The sequence below is a fragment of the Cyprinodon tularosa genome, unplaced genomic scaffold (assembly GCF_016077235.1).
Source record: "Cyprinodon tularosa strain WSP-4 unplaced genomic scaffold, ASM1607723v1 ctg98, whole genome shotgun sequence".
Taxonomy (NCBI): Eukaryota; Metazoa; Chordata; class Actinopteri; order Cyprinodontiformes; family Cyprinodontidae; genus Cyprinodon; species Cyprinodon tularosa.
The window spans coordinates 2549857-2568430 of NW_024039762.1; the positions used below are offsets into that span (position 1 = coordinate 2549857).

The 18574-nt window shown below is 38.5% G+C and overlaps 1 protein-coding gene and 1 long non-coding RNA gene across 6 annotated transcripts in view; one reads left to right on the forward strand and one right to left on the reverse strand.

Annotated features, from left to right (window-relative positions):
- Window positions 1–18574, forward strand: part of cobl (cordon-bleu WH2 repeat protein) — a 70928-nt gene that overhangs the window by 33199 nt on the left and 19155 nt on the right. For all 5 annotated transcript variants that reach the window (XM_038275857.1, XM_038275860.1, XM_038275856.1 and 2 more), the window contains 2 exons: window positions 4191–4373; window positions 14246–14828. In XM_038275857.1, the coding sequence (XP_038131785.1) occupies window positions 4191–4373; window positions 14246–14828 (766 nt within the window). The remainder of the gene's footprint in view (window positions 1–4190; window positions 4374–14245; window positions 14829–18574) is intronic.
- Window positions 11407–13081, reverse strand: LOC119777083. Its single transcript, XR_005279871.1, has 3 exons — window positions 12955–13081; window positions 11812–11882; window positions 11407–11738 (listed from the first exon to the last, which is right to left on the reverse strand). It is a non-coding gene; the product is annotated as an uncharacterized LOC119777083 (long non-coding RNA).

Genomic DNA, 18574 nt, shown 5'->3' on the forward strand with positions numbered 1-18574 from the left:
ACATCCGACAGCAGTGGTGTCCAAAGTACACACATTTGTTACTTAAAGAGGAACGCCGTTTTTTTTTTTACATTGGGCCCTTGATTTTACATTATTACATCATGTTCTACTCACCCATATGAGTTTTGTGTCATTTGGAGATGTTCTGAAGATATTCCCTTAGGTTATATCCAAGTAACGTCTTCCTATGGGCAACGACTTGAAGGCACAAACTAAACTGTTCATAATTTATAATTTATGGTACGCCAGCATTCATAACATGTAGGCGAATCACTGTCCCCCAGACATCCGCGGTTATATTTTTTACATTTCTATTTTTTTTTAAACAAAGCGAAGTGTGTATGACGTCATCCGCGCGCCGGCTACCATTCATTCATTCAGCCCATCCGCTGAACTGCTGCTAGTTTTACTCACATGCCTGGAAGATGTCTAGTGCTACTACCACAAATGATCTCTCTCTCGAAATGGAGCGTAGCTGCCTGTGGCCCGGGCTGCTTGTCATCCACGCGCCCGACTGGAGTTGGATGGCGCACATGACATGAAATAAATATTTATAAACATTAAACCGAAGCTAAGAGTAACGAGTAACGTTTGTTTAAAAAATTTAAGGAATAGAAAGTACAGATACTTGTGTGAAAATGTAATGAGTAGAAGTCAGTAGTAGAAATAAAAGTAATGGAGTAAAGTATTGATACCTAAAAAGTGTACCTAAGTACAGAAACAAATATTTGTACTTTGTTACTTGACACCTCAGTCCGACAATTACCCTAAGTAAGAAGCCAAAGATATAAGGTCACGTCTAAACGTCTTCAAAGTTCCAGTTATACCAATACCAACTATTAATAAAAGATACAAAGATTATGTTTAAAGGGGTCAAAGGTGACTCAATTTCAGTGGAGATGTTCAAAAAGCTTTTATGAGTTGTACTCTGATTGTTGTAAAACTTGAACTTCCCAATAAATTATTAACAAGAAGGCATTTAAATGGTAATTGCCCTGTACTTATAGAGTATATTATACCTTTCAAGTCAGGAGACTCCAAGCACTTACTACACCGACTCATTTTGGCACACATTAACACACTGATTGTGGCAAGCTACTTTGAGGCCACAGCTGCCCTGGGCCACACTGACCTTAGTGAGGCTGCTGTACACAGGCACCACCCTCTCATCAAGGACACAACAACTGAGAATGTTAACCTTAATTTTAGTCTCAAATGTCTGTCAAACTTTGTGGTTCACTTCTTGCACTGACTGGCATTTTACTCCATCGTTTGTCCCATCAACTCGTATCTCATAAGCTTCCAGGCCTAGCTGAAGAAAAAGACCCCACAGCATGATACCGCCACCACTAATGGGCAGTGTTACTTTTTCTTTGCTTGTATACTGTTCAGTTTCCATCTCATTTGACCAGCACATCTCCTTCCACTATCCATTTGCCCACCATACTTTCTTTTACCAAAGGGTTTCTTCATGCCACTGTCAGTAGACTGTGCAATTCTAGCTCTAGAGGTCTACAGTTCCCCCAAAGTTATCGTAGTCCTCCTAATAACTTGTCCGATTAACGCTACCTTGTCATTTTAAGTGGATGGCAATGTAACTGATCCATACACTTGATGTCTTTGTGTTCTATTTAATGAGGACTTGGCAGAATAGGTGTGACTATACTGATGTCTAAAAATACAAAGATGGACAATATTTATCCATTATTCTTACACGCTTATCTCAAGTGTTGCGAGGGGTGCAGGTGCCTATCTCCAGCTGTCTGCAGTTAAGAGCCAGGGTAACCTGGAGAGGTCACCAGTCCATCGCAGGGCAACACAGACACACAGGACATACAACCATTCACACACACACTCAAACCTAAGGGGACTTTTTTAGAGAAGCCAATTAACCTAACAGTCATGTTTTTGGACTGTGGGAGGAAGCCAGAGTACCCGGAGAGAACCCGCACATGCTCAGGGAGAACATGCAAACTCCATGCAGAAAGACCCCTGGGAATTGAACCCAGAACCTTCTTGCTGCAAGACAGCAGTACTACCCACTGCGCCACTGAGCAGCCCAGACAATCTTTAGTAATCCGATAATCATATCCTCTTCAGAATCAAGTCTAATCATGTATTGGTCGAGATAAAATACATTTAAGTTTTTAAGGTGAAATTACGAGGAAAAAGCTGATGATGAATACTTAACTCACTATTTTACTAGGTCTTAGTTGTTTCTTATTCTTGTTTAGAAATACATTACTGATTCATACATTTCCTTTCAGAATGCTTAAGCTCTAAATCCCCTTATGCCATAAACTCTGTATGAACTTTACTGCAAAATCTTTCTTTTCCCTCTGCACTCTGCCAACCCCGCCGAGGTCTTTAAAGAAGATTTTGATATGCCTCCCTCAAACATTCTGTCAGTTATTCATTTCTGAGGTCTATAAAAAATTGCACAACCCCTCCACCCCCCAATCAGTGATCTTGGTTGAAATAGACTTGAAAGATTCAGCCAGAGGAGAAATCCTTCCATCCTTTAATTTTAACAACACTGACTTTTAGGTACTTGCAGAATGAAAAGTATTCCAAGTTTAAATCACAGCAGGTTTAGCAGGCTATTATTGTCACCATAAGCAGTCAAATGCTTTAAGTAATGCATTATTTTGAATTTTTCTTATCTGTTCTACCTGTACCCCCGAGTTAAATGCACTGTTAAAAACTGCAGGATGTGAATGATACTAATAATTATGCAGATTTTCTCCAGGTTCTCTTTTATGTTTCTCACATTATTATAAAAACATTGCTGACTTGGATTCCCCTCCTAAGTGTCAGAGAACATTTTGATCTATATTATCCACTTGCAGTTTTGATATTTCTAACTGGGTCGAAGGAGTGAGAGTGAGCAGGTGAAGAAGTCAGATAGAGTTCATGTGGATTTCTTCCTTTGAAGATTATTTTTTTTATTTTTTTTTACTTGAAACTTGTTCTTTTTTGGGGGAATCCAAATCACGTCTGCTTCCCCTCCAGCATCCCTTTTTTGTTTCCATCACCCTCAGTTTGCTGCCAGCCACACGTCCTTCTGCCGTTCTCTTATTCCTGTCATCCTGTGAACCTATCATACCACAGACACAGCAACTCTTCAGTCAATCAAGAGTTGTAGCATTTCATTTTAGTATTTTACCCTTTTCTTCTTGCAGTTTTGGTTTGGACTTTGTTGACATTTATTTGTGGATTTGCGTATTGAAAAATGTGTTATATTAGTTATTGTAACAAAACACAAATACTACTAGTGTGTTACGGTTGTTGTCTAAGCTTGTTTGTTTGTACTTATGCTTCTTGGCCTTCGTTAGATGGAAACCATTTCTTCCGCGCCTTTAAATCTTTTATTGCAACTTTCTGATATATTTTAGCTGTTGTTTCTTTCCAGATCTTTGTATGTTGTGACCTTGGGCATTGTTAATGCTAAATGATCAAAGCTAAATGTCCTTTCTTGTCCTTTTATATTGCATTCAAGCATTATTCGAGTCTCTTGGTTGATTTGCTTTTTTTATATTCTGCTTGGATCGTGGAGCTGCACATCATTGTGTGGTGCCCCTGTTGCGCCAAGGCTCTGTTCCTCGCTGAGCCACAGGGAGGCTCAGATTTTCAAGAGCACTCAGGCCTCTCTTTGATCACACATCCCTTTTTTGTTAAAGTGCGTTCAGTCAAGAGTAGCCATCCTTTGAAAGTAGGTTTGCACTTTCAGCTTGAGCAAATAAATGCTTTGATATTGGTAAGAACCAAATAATAACTTATACTGCTGCGCTCTTTATGTTTCAGAGAATCTGTATGTTTTTTGATCCCTGGTTAGACAGATTTAGACAAGTTTATACTCCCAATGGGCAAGACATGTCAGTAAGTATGAGAGTTATTAACTGACAGGATGTTTCTTTGGGTAACATGTTTGAATAAAATGTGTCACACCTCATTATAATAAAATCATCACTGGAGAACATTATGTTTGTTAAACTCAAAAATGTTAAAGTGAAAACAATAGATTTTTTCTCACAGAGGTCCAAATTTTAATGCATATTGCTCAATATTTTAGATTTTAGAGAAATATATTACATAGAACCTAAAGCCATTGTGTTTATCTCACATATGCACGTGTGCTTTATATTATTATTTTATAACTTATCTCCTTTCAATCTTCATGTTATCCACAGGGGATTTCCACCGTGTCAGGGGTCTCCTATGTAGAGGGATCTTCTGGCTCCTTGGAGCAGTCTCGGTCCTTCACTGATATTTCTACAATGCATGCCAAAGCAGAGTCCAAGAAGAGGCGGGCCCCTGCACCACCTGTTGTCCCAACATCCAGCCAGAGGAACCCAAACTTTAAGAACAATCAGGTGAAACTCACTAGTGAGATGAGATGTCCCACTTGTTGAACACCTGTCTGTGTAGATACATGTAGTTGCTGTCCAACATATTTCATTTTTTATTCAGCAAATCAGAGCACTGGTTTATAGCAAAGAAACCAGGACCCTGTTTTTTTTCTTAAGGTCGTTAGAATACAAAGAGCTCTCTAAAACTAGCATTCTCTCATTCTGGGAAGCTGCACAGATCACCATTCAAGCTTTCTTCCATCCTCCAACTTTCTTTACAGTTTATGCTTTTTTTGGAAGTTTCTGCCTAACCAAAAATTTATTTGGACATAAAGAATGGCTGGGATCCCTTTATGTTCAAATAGAACAGACAGAAATCAACAGATAACAAATGAACAACATAATCCATTAAACTTATATAATCAATTTAAAAACAGCTCATTAACCATACTGATTTTAATTCGGCCATTTGGTTTTCATCTTTGTGCTTTCCTTATAATGTGGTATTATTGCAGTATGGTTTGAACATTTGTTTGCCACCTAACTTTCTTCCTCTCTCCCTTTGATACTGGGTTCTGTGTATTCAGAGGAGCCTGTACTCCTAATGAATGTTACTGAGGAGCAATATTGTTCCCTTGTTAACACGGAACATTGTACTATTCTCAGTGGCTTAATTAAACGCACAAACAAACAGACTTCAGTGAAGCAGAAGTTGTTTCTGAGTAGTAATACCTAATGGAAATAGCATTAGGTAATACTACATTTGAAAACGCATAAGCAAGAGTAAATTTTCTGAGTTAACATTTAATTTATAACTCATATGACTGCAGATACACAGTACTTTCAACAATTACTGCTCTTCAAGAGTCAATCTGATTTATTAACAAATACAATTGACTTTGGTCTCTCACATGGTCTCTAGAGGAGGAAAGGGCCCATGGCATGACAGGTCGTCCACCATACTTAGCAGTTGGCCGGTGTGATTTTCACATATTCATCCTCTGCTTCACACCAGAACCATTCTGTAATATTTGTTTGCAAAATCCAAATCTTCTGAAATCTTATCTTAGCAGTGCAGACTTGCAGATACAGAGTATCTCAAACTCAGCATGTTGTGACATTAGGACAAGAGAGGCTTCTCTTTTACTATGTGGAGAGAGTCAAAGGAGACTCTAAACTGGCACCTTTCATGCCAGGCCTCTAGCTGTGAGGTTTGAAGGAACCTTCACCGTCTTTTGGTTCTCAACCGGCCTTGTTTTTTACAGTTACATTTCGGTTTAAATTATTACTTTTCTTACGGCGGTTTTGTTTTGGGTGCTCTTTCCATGCAGGGTTTGGAGGGAGACCTTCTGCTTGTTTGCTGCTGCTTATTAGGAGCTTCAACACAAGCAGCTCTCTCTCTTCTACGGTCTCGCTGTATGTGGTTTTTGTCTCACAGTTTAACTTGATTTATTTTCTTGCTTGATTATTGGTGGGAATTTGCCTTAACCTAAAAAAATCGACTTTTCTTTGCTGGAGTTTATTTTGGGCTTTTAATTCTTTACTGTTTTATTAATCTATCGTTTCTGTCTAAAGAATACATTCTTGTGTGATCTCCCTGTATGTCAATCCAACATAATGGATGTAGACCTGTAGTAGTTTTTGCAACCTCGTCTGACAAATCTTTGCAACAGTTATTTATTTAGTTTTTTTTTCCAACAGTGTCCTGTCTGGCAATGTGGCATTGAGAATAAATTGCTTGATGCCAAAAAGAGCCCAACAGATTTTACTTTCGCAAGAGGAGCAGTACGGCTATCGCCATAGTGTTCAGCTTGTTTTATGCATATAAAAAAAAAAAAAAAAAAAAAAAATCTTTGCAACAGTTAAACAAAGAAAGTTAGACTGCAGTAAATTAACTACTCCCCTTTAATTCACAAAACTACCAATTTTAAAGTGGGATTGTTTTGTCTCTGTGTTGCCCTGCGATGGGCTGGCTACCTGTCCAGGGTGGACCCCGCCTCCTGCCATAGACAGCTGGACCCCAGCAGGGATAAGCGTGACAGAAAATGGATGGATGGATAATTTAAATATAGAAAAAGTTTCCAAATGATTATATACATTAAATACCTGAGTATGACCCCTTTAAAAATGAGGATGTGGATCAATGGTTTCATTCCGTATTGATGTAATCAGATCATTAATCATTTCATGATGTGTTGATGTGCATCACTGTATTGTATCATTTTCCAGGACTTCTATAAACTGTGGTAGGTGCTATGAAAATCCCACATGCTAGGGCTAAACAAGGATTTTTTTTTAAATCTTATTCATCACAAAATAAATCATTTTTGATATCCTACTCTGTAGAAACATGTATTGCCACTCCAAAAAGAAACTCAATGTTATTGCTTTGCTAATTTTAGGATGTGTAAATTAGACTTGAGAGATTTGAAATTTTCCACGCACCTGTCAGCCTGAGAGTTATGACTGACACCACATCCCAGCTGCAAAGACACCTTTGGGACGCTGCTAAACAGAGCAGGAGTTGGAAAGGTTATCTGAATAACCGATGACTGGTCTAATAATAGATCTCTCTGCCTTACCATTAGGAAGTGTCAGTCTTTGCACGATGTCATATGTATTTATGCAGATCCTTCCAGGTTCCATCTCAAGTTTCATGTCTGGGGATTTCTGGTGTTGTTGAAGCAGATCTGGGACAAGCTGTTAATGGGTGCAGCAGGTCTTATCCTCAACTCACCGTCTATTGACATTTCTGTGTGTTTATAAATGGGTGATTTAGAATAGTATACAGTGGAATTTTTGGAGACATGATATGATGAGTGGTTAGAAAAAGTGTATCAACAGGAATATGTCTTAGGACAGAGCTGGAATATAAGGGATTCCCCATTCACCTGTAAACGTTTTAGACTTGTTATGAAAAAGGATTTAGATTTGTTGAAGACAGCTAGGTCTGATCAAAAGCGTTTCTTAAGGCCTTTGGCGTTGAAGAGCTCTGCATTACTTCATGCTGTTAAACAATTGTACATGATGAATCACATTGCTGCACAGTGAGAAGTTGTACTCTTTTTATTTGCTTCAAATGTAGCAATGTTTTTGCCTCAGGCGACTGAACAAATTGGCCCATCTGTGGAGAACCCTCTTGATCTTGTAAAAATGTCAAATTGTTGAAGTCACTTATTAAGGGTGTGTCACACTGTAGAAGTTCTTATGAGGGTTTTTTTCATTTCATTTTATTTGTTCTTTCTCATGCCATAATTCACCCTCGGTGTATCAAAGAACCTCTGTCTTTACCTTACATTTGCACACTTACATTTCCAAACATCTTTGAGAGACACACATATTAGGAACATGATAGCGGGCCATCTGAGCACGGCTGTTTATTGTGACCGTCCTCGTTACTAGGGCCCCTTTGATCAAAGAAAGCTTATGTGGTCAACTAATTTGACATCCAAGATGTAGCAATGGATGACATCATTAATCAGGCAATGGAATGATGAGATTGTTTGAACAAAGCTTTAAAAAGCCATTACAGCAAAGATGATGTAGGCTGGCCAGAGAGGGGATACAGCTACATCAACCTAAACAACAGATTTAGGAGGGATCGGCTCTCTTTATTCTTGATTAAAAGATACTTGTGCAGTAAAGATTTTTAGGCAAGTAGGTATTTGCAACCCCTTGCAACAAATTATCAGTTTAAAGTAAGTGGAGGTTTTGTTACATAGAACACATCACATAGGCCTCTATGTTTTTATTGCTCATATTTTATCTAAAATATGAAGACATATCAGACAATATTTATTCTCTCTGCACCCCATTGCAAAAGCTTAAATCGTCAATATATAACCATTTGCATAAGTTAAATAAAAATAGAGCTGATAGTAGGCAGAATACAGTGGGGTTGAGTACCTGCATCACTGCTCTCAGCTTACATGAGGACACAGCAGGATAAAGGTTCAAACCAGGATAAACAGCTTTAACAGAGCTAGAGTAGAGAAGTATTAAAAGCAGCAGGGGGCTTTGATTATGTTTTGCTCTGTCTGTAAATTGTATTTCAAATTAATTTTAGGTTTTTGTGTACGTAACTCACTGCTGTGTTCGTAAAATTCACCTCAGCGTTGGATCCATACAGCTACAGTGCAGAGCCTTTTGGCTGTAGTTACATGAAGGGACTTAGGAAATTTATAATGAAAGCTATTTTAGCTCACATCAAGGATTCAAAAAGGCTCTTAAGGTAGACTTTAAGAGTTTGAAAAGTTTGACAGAAATAATGTTGCTTCTATTTTTCCAATTAAAAACAAAGAAACCAATCAAGAATCTGTTAACTGATCTTTACAAAACATTAATATCTACAGTTTACCTTTACTGGACCATTTTCCCCATTTATTGGTAAAAAACTGAATGTAACACATGCATTACACATGACTTTAATGGTTGAAACAAACAACATCAAGCAATAATGTACACGTCTAATGATTTGTGAGCTTGGAGGAACTTAAGTACACCACAGAATTACATAAACAAATGAACAGTTTCATTTTACACACCTTCACATGCATTTCTTTTTGTTTTTGGTGTTTTATTTTGTTCTACATCGTATCTTATTAATTAAAAAATTTCATTAGATGATCCAGTGTCCATTAATTCACCTGCCAGAATAATCAGGAGAGCTCTGATGTTAGAAAGTATTTATCTGTGTGCAGGTCTGCTTTCTGTGCTGTAGTCAGTGTGCAGACTCTGAAACGCAGCCATATCCAATGATATATCCCGTTACATGAGCCTTAAAAGTTGCACATTGGACTGGCAGTCGTGGTTGTGGCATGTCAGCTGTGGGAATTTGTTTTTCAGTTGCTTCTCAGTTTGCTCAGTAGAGGAATTTATGGATGGTGTGGATGAAATGGGATCATTTGTCCTCTGCACTATTTGGACTGGAAATATAGTGTCTAGCAATTGTATTTATACTCGTTGCACATTTATCACATTCTGTCTCATTATAACTCAAGTCTTCAGTGTGAAGCATAGAGCTGCACGAAGTAGCACAGAGAATCTCAATCGTATTTTGATTATAAAGTGTATAGATGAACTAACAGGAAATACTTTTGATTCCTGCTAGTGTAACAATATAGAGATGTTTTTAGATCTTTTGTTATAAAGATAAATATTCTATTAAATTTATGGTTGTTCAAGCCTTACAGTGTATCTTGTTGGTCTCTTTCAATGTCATTTAGACTGATACAATGAAATATGAAAACAATGTCATTATACACAGTTAATGAAAGAAACTCTTTTTAGATTTAGTCATAAAGCATGAAGAGTGGATGTTTATCCACCTGCCCTCTGGCTATAGTATCACCCCAAAAATGTTTTGGAAACAAAACATTTTTTTTCCAAAGCAGTTGGATGTGCTAGAAAAAGACGTTCAGCGGTGCCAAAACCTACAGGCAGCACTCTCTTTGTGTGATCCTGTCTGTATCTGTCTCTATTCTGTAACTCTTGTTTTGGTTGGATAGTGCTACAGCTGAAAACAGCAGGCTTTTTGCTCCCACAGATCAAACTGCATGTCACATTCTCCTGTAGGATTCTTCACATTTTCTCGTTTTCTCTGTGTACAGACGTACATTATACCCACTTCAATGTGTAAATGGTCATATCTCTTTTAAGTTTTTCACATTTTGTCACAGTACAACAACAAACTTTCATGCAGCCATCTGTCTTCTCCTGCTAATCCTGTCAGAGTTGCGGTGTGGCCGGTGCCAATCTTTGGCAGTCTATGAGCTTAAGGCGGGTTACACCCCAGTTTTGCAGGTGCTTTTTAGCCGCTCAAAACACGATGTTGCATTACAATTTCGGATTGTTTGAATTAACCTATGAAACATAATGTTGTACCAGAAAATTATCTCATGTCTTCCTTATGAAAGTTCCACCTCTAGTCAAGCACACATACTTCCCACAATCAGGACAAACGTAGTTTTGTAACAAAGACAAAAAGTTAGCTGCATTCCACCTCAAAACGCAGCCTTTCAGAAAGTCTACAATTCAAAATATATAAAAATTTTGTGATATGACATATTTATGGTGGGTAAATTTTAGTTTTGTCTTATTAGTTGTGTCCAGACTTACGTACAGCATTGTACTTTGTGAAACCATCAACCAAACCTAAATCCTCTTATTATGGGTTAGTTTGAAGCTGAAGTCTGTAATGTGATAGAAAAAGAGGTCCAGCGTTCATTAAGAGAAAATACTGTGAGCTTTCTCTGCTTGTGCATAGTCCTTGACGGTTGTGAGAGGCAGGGAAGGGGCCAGGATTAGGGGAACCTGGCCCCTCCTTTGCAGGACAAGCTCTGTTTGGACTGTTCAAAAACGATTGTATAAAATCAGCTAGGGCAGATTAGACAAATGAATACACATGAATGTTCATGTCGGTTTCAAAGCAGCTAACCAGGTAACTACAGTAGTTAACCAATATACTTTTTGGTTAGATGGGTTGTTACTGACTATAGCTCATGTTTTGGTTGCATTAAGATTACCTATTGGCCTAATTTCCTCCCTGCTATGTTTTTTATACAGTCTTTAAAACGTATTATTTCACCTGTTGAAGAAAGGAAAGCGGTAAGGAAAACTTTGAATATTAGGAAGTCAGTAGAACAAGTTGGACAACAATGAAACTGGGTCAGCTATGTGTCGCCTGATCCATTTCTTCACCCTTTAACCCTACCCTCACCCCTTACTGGCACACATTGTTAAAACCTTCACATGAAACCTCTTTTCATCCTACATTCACACCCCTACATCTTTATCATAACAGTGACACAAAAGCACATGGCAGCTGTCCTCTAGCCTGCTGCTTGGAGGGTGTTTATTACATTGGAGTCCTTCGTGTTTGGCATACTCACATTCCTCATTAGTGCTGTAATGTCTCTCTCTTAAAAAAAGACCCTTATCTGCAACTGTTGAATGGTAACTCGCCCAGGTTTGTTTGTTCAAAGAGGGAGCCCTTAGACTACTACAAAGTGAAAAAAAATCAAAAAGACATACCAGCAGACACTAGTTCACTTTATTTTATTGTTTTTTTTTTTACGTTTTCTTTCTATTTCTATTTTACTGACCTAAGAAGCTTTGATTAGTTTGCAGGAGTCCTGTTACATCTACAGTGGCTTGTAAAAGTAGCCTTACCACTGAAATTTCTTACATTCCACTTTTATAACAACAGACTTTAAAGTAATTTAGGGGTGTTGTGTGATACATAAACACCGACTAGTGCACTGGTTTGTGAAAGGAAAGGAATACATCTTAGTTGTTTGTTTGCTTTTTGCTATTAAAAATGAGACGTCTGAACTGTGAATATTTTTAAGTTTATCATCAGGGATCATTGAATTATCCAGAAGAGACCACCTGTGTGTGAGGATTGTTATAGAGGATTAATTGATAAAAGGCACCATCAAATGTGTAAAGTAGAAGTACGCACCTTCCCAAAAACAGCATCTGCACAATGAAACCCAGTGGTGGCAACATCATTTAGTGGGGTCCTTTTTTTTCCTAAAAGGGGACAGGAGATTAATTAGCATTGAGGGAAAGTTGGAAACTTTAGAATAGGGTAGAGTTTGCCCTTCATCCTCCAGACAGCAACCTTAAATTGAAAGCTAAAGTTACAATCCATTTTTTTCTACAGAGTTGTTAATGAATAATACCCACCAAGCATGATGATTTGGTAGGAAAACTTGCTCATTGTTTTCTTCCACCTAACCTATTTATGTGGTTTTATGTTGGTATTTCACTCACATTTCACATTTAGGTTTGTGTGTGTCACTTTACTGCAAAAAAACAAAACAAAAAATCATATCAAGTAAATGCAGAATGTATACTTTGGTAAGACTTTAGAGTCTTGCTTAGAGCTGAACACTTTCCCTTTAGTTTTTTAAGTTAGAAGTGAAAAAAAACAATGCCTCTTATTTCCTTTTTTGTAACCTTTGGGATTTAGAGGGCTGGAGTTTTTATCTTTTTACAAAGATTATATTGAATATATTTTCTCTCATTCACATTGATATAGAGACTTCTATTTATAGCAGTTGCAGTTTTTCTGTCAATGTTTTTTTTTCTCTTTGAAGTTGTGAGTTCTGCATTATCATTGAAAACAAGTCTCTTGAATGAAACTAAACAGAACAGCTTTGTGGTATATACAGTTTAATGTACGTATCTCTCTAAACTGTGACCTACCCAACTAAAGCACATAAAAAGGACTTAGAACTGATAGCTAGTTCTTTTGAGGGTATAGATTGCTTTGAATGTGGCTTAATATAGCTTGAAGCCTTATCTTCAGTTCCTTCCTCATAAGTGCATGCTGCAATCCCAGTCATGGCGCCATAAGCTCAAGAGAGCAATACAGATTTAACAGACCCAACAATCCTATCTATACTGTGCAGTTCAAGCCATTGCGATTATAATGAGAGTGGGTATGCATCTGCTGGTCAGTTAAAGCCTCTGCAGTCTTCTTTTCATAGCACAGGGTTCACTGCAGTTTTACTCTGCAGGGAAAACAAACTCACATTCCCATATACATATAGAAATATATCCATGTCCACACACACACACACAACGTGAGCCTTCTTACACATAGGCATCCATCTTCCAAGGCAAGTCAATCATCCATTGCAGCTCAACTTTGGCCCATTTCCACGGCTGTGTTTGTATTCATGTATATATGAATGGTGGGTTGGAAGTGAGGCAGTAGAGCTGTGAGGAAAACGACGTGGAGTGTGTTAGTGTGGTGGGGGGGGGGGTATGGCTTTCTATAGAATGCCATGCATTGGGTTCACTGAGTTTGTGTGTGAACCCTCTGCACCTGCAGAAAGACAAGTTGGCCTGATCTCTTTTCTGCCCTGTTGAATGATGCAACCCTATATGCAACTCTGGGCATGTTCTCTGCTGAATTTCTGAGAGAGCAGAAATAGAAGGCAAGTGCTATTTGGAAGTTTTTATAGTTTTTAAGCTTATCTTACCACAACAATCCAAAATCTTCAGGCAGTGGTCTCATAAAGAGAGGGAGACGCACTTTTAAAGAGCAGCTTCATCAGAGTACAAAAAAAGAGATAATTTAGAACTTTTTAGTTTAACAGAATTTTCTACTTGCTGTAAGACAAAACACATGATCCGTCCTTACATCCATCCATCCATCTATAAACTTTGTGGCATTTTCTTTTAGGATGATACCCGTTTATTGGTGATTTATACAGGCAGTGTGTGTTTTTCTCTATTGATGTTTTTTCTAAGATAGAACCCAAGAAATATCCCTGTAAAAAGCACAGACTGCTACTCTCTCACAATACCACAAGATCAGGTTAAATGAATTGTTTGGAGACCTTAGATGTTTTCAGTTAAAAAAAGGAAAGTTGCCACTCTAATGGTTTGAAGTCTCAGACCTCTGCCAGCATTCCACTCAATTTGATTACTTTGCTGTTAGCTTGTTTTAGTCCTGACAGATTCAATTATACTGAATAATCTATGCTTAAACCAGACATGCATACGGTGACTTGCAGAAAGCATTCATATCTCTTAGAGATCTGTCCACATGTTTCAGTTACAATGACAAAACATGACTTATTCAATTTTATATATGTGAATCTTTAACATGAATGATTTTTAGATGCTCTCTGTCCAATCTGACTTTGACCTCCTCTGCAAGAAATGCAAATTTTTATGTCTTCAGGTTTGCAAACCTGATCAAAATATAATGCACAGTCCACTTTGTATGATTTTCGTTGTACCTTACAGTTATGTACTTCTATTTTGTATGATATAAAATCCCATAATGTTGTTGATTTATGTTTATTGTGAGGCATTGTACGTAGATAGATTTAGCATAATATAACTTCTACAACCTTCCTTCTTTTACTTTCTGTCAGGAGGTTCCCGGTTCAGAAGGCCAAAGGAAGCGAAAGGCTCCCCCTCCGCCACCCTCTCCCTCTTCTTTAGCCCAGGACTCCGATGATAGTTCTGCACCTGTTTCCATTTCCAATCCTCAGGGCAGTGTAATTCCTACCCCAGTTCCCCGCACCAAGACGCCGCCACCCCCCAAGTTCTCTGATGCCTCTGTGATCATACAGGCAGCAGAAGCACCTCCTGGTAAAACAGCACCTAAGCCTCCACCTGTGCGCGACGCCACTCCACCCCTGACCTCTCCATCTTCCAGTTCTCCAACCCCGAGCAGCAGCACCTCAGACAGCCTGGCTGTGCAGGACTCCAGCTCTGAGCTCAGCCGCAGCCTTGATGACTCAGATGTCGACCTCGACCAGGCTGGTTCCCGCTGCAGCACCAGTAGCACAGCCGAAAGCTCTCTGCAAGTTGAGCCTGCAACAGAAAAGTCCAGCACAACGGCCATCCAACAATATAAAGAGGCGAATTCAGACAGCAGCTCCAGGTCAGACAGCGAATCGGCCCTAAACCTCAAATTGGACGAAGCAGAGAACAACAGACACAGCGGAATGGGTAAATAACTTCACTAGCACTACATTTGTTTCATAAGGTCAGCACAAATGTATTGATATGTGTTATTATTTATTGTATTACTCTCTGTAATTTAAAGCTACATTTGAAGAAAAAAGATAAAAGGTAGGATAACGTATTTCAGGTGAACGTTTGACAGTGGATGGAACAGACACCTATGGCAAACTGAGGCAGTCACAAGTTGTATGGTGAAATTTCCTGCCTGTCTGTCCTGTAGAGACCTGAGCTGTCACACTGAAGCAATATCTGACTCTTTAACTGTCAGAGGTGACGTTTATACCTTGCTGAAAGAAAGAGGGCTTGTATGCCTGTGTGTGTTTGATAGGAACCAGTGGAGCTTTTTTCCCCTCTCTCTTAATCACAGTTCTTGACACAATGGAGTGCTTGTCTTTAACTCAAGCTTATCAATCATTCAAGCTTCATGTGTCGGTAGTTTCACCTTCTCTCTATTTTCTTTATCTGTCTTTCTTTCATAAGCATGCAATCACGATCAGGATTTTGAATAGCTTGTAGATCTTCCGGTAGATAAATCTATCCCACATTTAAACTACTTGACCTTTAGATGGCCTTTTGTTGACTTATATATAACCCAGAATATGCTGTCTGGCAGGAACAAAGATTAGAGAGGCATGGACCTCAATAAGGATGAGAAGAGGTGAGAGTGCCAGAAGTGTAGAGAAGAGAGCGTGGGAAGGTTTTGACAGAAATGGCAGGGTAACGAGGCAGAAAAAGCGAGATCGGCAGAGTTTTAAGGAGAGAAGGGCTGCTGGAAAGGCAGATAAAAGCAAGAGAAAGGTTGAAGTATGAGATGACTAGTTTATAAGGCAGAAAATGAGAAGCAGTCAGCAAGATGATTACTGTATAAATGCGGTATGCCTGCCTGTCTGACATTGTCAACTATTTTTTTTATTATTTTTTATAGTTGATTATTATTATTTGTTTCATTATATATACATCGAAAAGATATAATGAAATGAAACATTTTTTCTTTGTGAGCAGAGGAGACTTCTCTAGCCCATCCTATCAGACAAATGTGTTTAAATTGTGTTTCAGTACTTATGCAGTGGCATTACCCTCCTACCCATTTCACACTTACATTCACAATCTGATCTTAATCCAAACTTAAACGGTGTTGGACAGGTCAATAGATACACATCACTTAAACACTGCACCTTACACTCTACATAGAAAATACCTCTCATGTGCAAAATCACAATACAAATTCAACCCAAGTGCTTTCCTCTGCAGTGCACTGATGCACAGCAAGGTAAGAAATTATGTGTAATAGCAGATTTAGAGATAAGTTTGAACCTTTCATTTATATAATCTCTTCTTTATAAGTTAGTAACCAGCCGGGGTACGAGCCGGTGGGATTTGCTAGTCACTGCATTGCAGTTTGGGTTTTAACCTGACATACATCACTGTCTGAAGGGGCATTCAGTGATTTCTGAGAGCACCACAGCAAGTTCACCACTCTGCATTTCAAATGCAGTGTTCACACCCAGGAACATGTCATCAAATAAGAGGAGCTTCAGCTGTGTCATGCTGACACCCTACCCACGTGAAAAAACTCAGCAAATAGACTGAATGGTTATTGCTACCTTAGTGCAGGTTTGTGCAGATAAAACTGTCATTTGTGCTTATTGTTTTTTATGATAAAATAATTTTTAATTACGGCCGATGATGTCGCCATCGCAGCAGACGTTGCGCTCATTTCCTGATATAAAGTTATTGCATAACATGACATCCCTTTGCTTGTATTGAATATAAAGGTAGACATGTTTACCTTATTTAGTGGCTGGAAATATTGTTTAATATTTAGTAATTACTTCAGTTTGGACGTGCCGTTACCCTATTTTGCATAGAAGTACTATGTAAATCCTCCTCCCTCGCCTTTGACACTGTACTCGGTCTGAATGGACCTTTGAAATGTATATTTTTAATGCTGGTACATCATTGTGAAGCTGGTTCTAGCTTCCTTTTCAGCCCCTTGGATTCCTGTATTCAGTTTTACTTTCACAAAGATGTCTCAAAAAGAAATGATAGTAGTTGCTTACTTGCATGTGTTCAGAGTTCCTTTGAACATTAAGCTGTTAGAAATCCACCCTGTTATCCAAGGGGATGAACATCAGTTTGAAGTAGTTGTTTGTTGTAGGTGTGCTTGTCAGGGTGTGGTTGTGGGTTTGTGGACTAATGTGCAGAAAACCAGAATGGAGCAGCATTATAAAGATTTTTGAGATTTATTAACAAAAGGTACTTAGGGCAGGGGGTTGAGCAGGCAGGCAAACAATAATGAAGTACCTAAAAAGCTGTCTGTAACATGGGAATAAAGCAGATTAGCCAGCAAAACAAGGGGGGAATGGCAACTAAAATAGAGGATAACACAGGTGCAGGTAATAAGGGAAACACAGGTGAAGTGAGTCCTCTAATCACTGAAAGCTCTGACTAAGAGAGGAATGTTTGGGAACCTATCTCAACATTTTTATTAGCTATTTGTGACAGACCACAGTCCAGACACATTGGAATTATTGTACGTAAAGAAATTTAACAAGAATATAACTAGTATTAAACATATAAAAAAGATTGAAAAGATAAAATATAAAGAGGTAACAGGACAAATAAGGAATATACATGTCTAATAATAACAGGTGACGTGTTAGGAACTCACATTAGGAAGTATCTGTTTATGTTTAAATTAATGTCCAAAGTGTGGATTTGCTATGAGGGAGGTCGTGGTGTTCAAAGTCATACATTTCATTGAATATTAATAAATAGACAGGGTTGTGGGTGGGTCACATAGTAACATACTACGCGCAAGCACAGTGAGGTAGTATTGTACATTTGTTGTCAGATCAGGATTTTGGGAGCCTAGCCCCGATCCCCGATCACAGCATCAAATCCATAAATGCTTCAACTGCTGTCTTATGTTCATCGACATTGTATTATTAGGTATCAAAATTATAGGAGATGAGAAAGTATCATAAATTGACGACTGTTTTAGTGTAGGAGGCTGCAGAAATTAACATTTTTAATCAAAATACTGATAGAGAAAATAATGTTAACAAAGGATGAAACGACAATGATCTTAAGAGTTTAATAGGTGGCTTTTAAAAAAAAAAGTTTTAATTTCGCCTTAGAAGGACTGTTATGTGGTCCTACCTCCATCTCCTGCAGTCAGCTTCTAGAGGTTAGCCTTGGCTAGCCATAGCCTCTCGTTGCTAATTCCCCCTCGCTGGCTTCTGCCAATGTACTGCTGTCCGACTCCTGGCCAGTTACCCTTGCTAGCAAGCTGCCCAGAGAAAAACTCAACAACACAATGACCGGTGATTAAAATCGGTGGTCTTCATAATAATTGGGCCAGTCAGCGAACGTGGCCGATCACGTGAATGTATGCTGATTTCTGAGCACTGCCGATTGACCGGTGCAAGTCTAAAAATAAGCAAGAGAAATAGGCAAAAAAAATCCTGTCAAAAATGTAAACATAAGGGTGAACTAACATATAAAAGTAAAAAGAAAACAAACCATGACAATGCTCCGCAAATGGTTCTACTGAATTAGCTCTTCTCTACAGTGTTTGTTCTTACAGATTCTCTGCTATAAAAAGCTATTTTGTATCTTTGACACGTTATAAGAGGTCATCCTATTTAGCAGTCATCTCTCTCACACAAATAACATTATATGTTAGGAAAAACATATTTCAATGGTCACAAAATGGCCACTAATTGTAA